This window comes from Galeopterus variegatus, unplaced genomic scaffold, assembly GCF_000696425.1.
Source record: "Galeopterus variegatus unplaced genomic scaffold, G_variegatus-3.0.2 Scaffold7270, whole genome shotgun sequence".
Lineage (NCBI taxonomy): Eukaryota > Metazoa > Chordata > Mammalia > Dermoptera > Cynocephalidae > Galeopterus > Galeopterus variegatus.
In genome coordinates this window covers 64,052-64,664 of record NW_007733381.1, presented here as the reverse complement: position 1 = coordinate 64,664, position 613 = coordinate 64,052, and the positions used below count along the sequence as shown (strand labels likewise).

General features: G+C 54.5%; 1 protein-coding gene across 1 annotated transcript in view; it reads left to right on the top strand.

The window, feature by feature from the left end:
- The window catches only part of CBX4 (chromobox homolog 4), a 17,238-nt gene extending 16,989 nt beyond the window's left edge, over positions 1–249 (top strand). Inside the window, exon 5 of the mRNA XM_008591768.1 lies at positions 154–249. Coding sequence (XP_008589990.1) covers positions 154–249 — 96 coding nt within the window. The remainder of the gene's footprint in view (positions 1–153) is intronic.
- The last annotated feature ends 364 nt before the right edge of the window (positions 250–613 follow it).

The window sequence follows — 613 nt, the reverse complement described above, 5'->3', positions numbered from 1 at the left end:
ATTTAGCTTGTCAAATCTCGGCAAGTTGGCAAGTAGGGATCATATGACATTTAAAACTTTAGAGGAGACCTCCTGGTCTGCTCCAGCCACCTCCCCAGCCAGGCAGAGAAATGAAACGTGCCTCCAGTTCCAGACCAGCTGGTTCTCTTGCAGGCAAGCCATCTCTTTGTGTCGTCCATGCCTTACGAGGCGGGTATGCGAATTCCCACGTTAAATGGATTGCGGGCAAAGGAAGAGACCAACTTGTGACCTGGTGTCCCAGATTCCTCTCCTCAAGATAAGAGTGGGCAAACAGTCAGATCTATAATGCTTTCCAGAGTGGCCCTTCCTGAGTGCCTTGCAGGCTCAGCAGGTGCGGGCTGCTTCTCTCTGCTGCCAACGTGGAGCTGTCTAGCGCTCCCCGTGGCCTTTGGAAGCTCACGATGGCGGAGCACTCCTTGCCTTCTCTACCCAGCATGGAGCAAGGAACACGGAGCCCTTCTGCAGCAGCGAGATGGCTCTCACTCCTCAATAAGCCCTGCAGCCACACAGCTGCCCAGAAATTCACTTGGGGTGGGGGGGAGAACCCTCGCCAAGGTTTCAAACCCCCAATTCATCCCCAGTTAGGGTGAAG